Source organism: Chiloscyllium plagiosum, chromosome 14, assembly GCF_004010195.1.
Source record: "Chiloscyllium plagiosum isolate BGI_BamShark_2017 chromosome 14, ASM401019v2, whole genome shotgun sequence".
Classification (NCBI taxonomy): domain Eukaryota; kingdom Metazoa; phylum Chordata; class Chondrichthyes; order Orectolobiformes; family Hemiscylliidae; genus Chiloscyllium; species Chiloscyllium plagiosum.
Genome location: NC_057723.1, coordinates 58,819,538 through 58,822,365, shown reverse-complemented (window position 1 = coordinate 58,822,365; position 2,828 = coordinate 58,819,538). Strand labels below are relative to the sequence as shown.

At 36.5% G+C, this 2,828-nt stretch overlaps 1 protein-coding gene across 1 annotated transcript; it reads left to right on the top strand.

The window, feature by feature from the left end:
- Positions 1 to 251: 251 nt before the first annotated feature.
- On the top strand, positions 252 to 2,428 carry LOC122556760 (5-hydroxytryptamine receptor 4-like). Its single transcript, XM_043703886.1, has one exon. It carries the CDS (start codon positions 659 to 661, stop codon positions 1,718 to 1,720), a length of 1,062 nt encoding a protein of 353 aa, XP_043559821.1. The 5' UTR covers positions 252 to 658; the 3' UTR covers positions 1,721 to 2,428.
- Positions 2,429 to 2,828: the final 400 nt, after the last annotated feature.

The window sequence follows — 2,828 nt, the reverse complement described above, 5'->3', positions numbered from 1 at the left end:
GACTTAATTAAATGCATTCTGGACTATCTTCAATTGGGCGTATTTATTAGCACGTATTTTAATAAATGCCGCTGAGTTTATAACTTTACAAATTTTAACGTTGGTTTTCCTACTGAATTCTACCAGCTGCCGCCTCCAATTCGTATTAGTGTTTTCGCATGTTCATTGATTTGCAATCGGTTCTATTCGAATTGTGCAGCTGACTTGGATAACACTGATTGCTTAGTGGTCATTACTCAATATCTCAATATCCCATTTACTCAGCAAGGATAATATTGAACAACCGTTTAGTATCTTCAATACACAGTTGTACAAGATACAAATGAGAGATAAATAATTGTCACTAAGGTTAATGATTTACAGCGGAGCTTATCTGCTAGCGGGCGGTGATGGATGAGGAGCAAACACATCAGCTGACCTTTGGAGGAAAGAAGCGCGTATTAGTTTATCTGTTTGCTATATTCCTAGATCCTATATTCAATATCTATACGGAAGAAGATTTTAAAAAACGAATGTTAGCAAGAATTAATGACTAGAAATATTCAGTGCAGTCGGCAAGGTAGTGGTAAAATCTGTAGAATGAATCATTACAACTCGAACTTGTCTTGGTGAGTGTATCACGTTCTTGGCGATTATTATCAGCACATCGTCACAGAAGATGATCACTACACAGTTTGATAACTGGACATCACACTCTAACTTGTCAGGAAAAGAATCAACTGCAACATGGCAAGTCATAAATCAGATTGTTGTCTTCAGTATTCTCACCATGATCATAGCTGGAACTATCTTTGGAAACCTTTTGGTAATTGCTTCAATCGCCTACTTCACCAAACTGCGGACTCCAACTAACGCTTTTATAGTCTCCCTGGCTGTTGCAGATTTCCTCGTTGGCATTATTGTAATGCCTTTTAGTATGAGCAAACTGGTCTTTGGATGGTATTTTGGAAAAACGTTTTGCAAAATCCACACGATCATGGATGTAATGCTGTGCACCTCTTCCATCATGAACGTCAGCTGCATTGCCTTCGATCGATTCTATGCCGTGTGTTACCCCCTGAAATATCGGTTCAGGATGTCTCAGAAAAGAGTGACCATCCTCCTTCTGATTTGTTGGTTTGTTCCTGCTTTGGTGTCGTTTGTGCCCTTGTTCCTAGATGTCCATTTGAGGGGTTTGGAGGCCATTCTACAACCCCTCGATCCACAAAGTTGTGTGTTTATGGTCAATATTCCTTATGCTGTCTCTGCTTCAGTAATTGCCTTCTACTTTCCCATGTTGGTGATGCTAGTGGCATATGGAAAAATTTTCCAAGTAGCAAGGCTCCAAGTCAGACAGATATATAGCATTGAAAATGGGATACAGGGAAGAAGCACTTTGACGAGGTTCCAAAATTCTTCCATGGAGAAAGAAAGGAAAGCAGCTAAAACTCTTGGCATCATCATGGGATGTTTCCTGATCTGCTGGTTGCCATTCTTTACTATGAATATAATCAACCCTTTGCTTGGATACCCAGCACACCATGTTCTTCTTGAAGTTTTTTTATGGTTGGGTTATGTTAATTCAACTCTCAATCCTTTGTTATATGCTTTCTTCAATCGATCTTTCCGGCAAGCTTTCTACATGGTAATTGGCTGTAAGGTTTTGGCCAACAATTGCCAAAATAACAACTTGTCAGACAGCACCAGACAGAATACACATCTTGCAACACTGTCACGTTAAGACTATCTCCCCATTTAGCCAAATGAGCAAAATCCGTGGGCAGCAACATGATTGTTGCATAAAGCTGTTCGATATGTTTTGACTACAATAAAGAACTTTTTTTTTCCATCTATTGAAAACTTGTGTTTTATTAAACAATGGGGTGTTGATATTGGTGAAAGTGTCCCAGTGCTGTAGGTGGTTTTAAAGAGCAAAGCAATAACACTAATGTGGTTCAAAATATTTGGTGATGTTTCTTCTATAAATATGGGTCATTTTGCAAGAAAAAGAGCATTAGTTATAACTATAATTTCCTTTCTGTTAAACTTTCATCCATTTTGTGAAATAACTTTGATCATTGTTTTGATCTCTCTTCATTATGTGCTTAAAGCTTTAAATTGTACATTCAGAATAAATATTAATTTGTCTTATAAAATGGATTTATTCTCAATTTTAAAAAGCACACTGTATCTTGTGTTACATTGTAATGCTATGTTAAAAATACTCAAGGGAGTGTCTGATAGATTTGGTTTGAAATTGTGTGAAACAACTTTTTTGTTGTGTGGAACTGGTCTTTTTATTTCAGGGAAAAACTGCTTAGCCTGTCTATTGAATTCTTTCCTCTCTGTCCAAGTGTTTGACATCTCCTTTAATTTGGCTCCTGAATTTGTGAGTACTTTGAAAATATTTTCAAGATTATTTACTACATTAAAAGGACTTAATTTGTTGGCTGTTGATTGCATTATTTTCTGGCTACAAACTGTCAATATTTAGAACACACAAGAAGCTGTTTGTCATCAATTGGCAGCATTGAATCTTTGAAGCAGTCTAAAACTAATCTGATCCCTTTTCCATAGTCTTGTATCTTCCTCTGCTTTTAAATATTTCTCAACTTATCTCTCATACTTTTTCTCTAGAAATGGAACCCATTTGTCTAACTCTTCCCATGGAAAAAACATTTCCCTGATTGTGTTTTGGTTCTTTTAGTGACTATCAGAAATTGATCACCTGTTTCCACAACAACTGGAAGGAATTGTTCTTTAGTTGGTCATTCCATAATCAAAATTCATAATTTTAACTAGCTCTAATTTTAATCTCTCGTTACTGTGATCTTTCCAGTAGAAATATT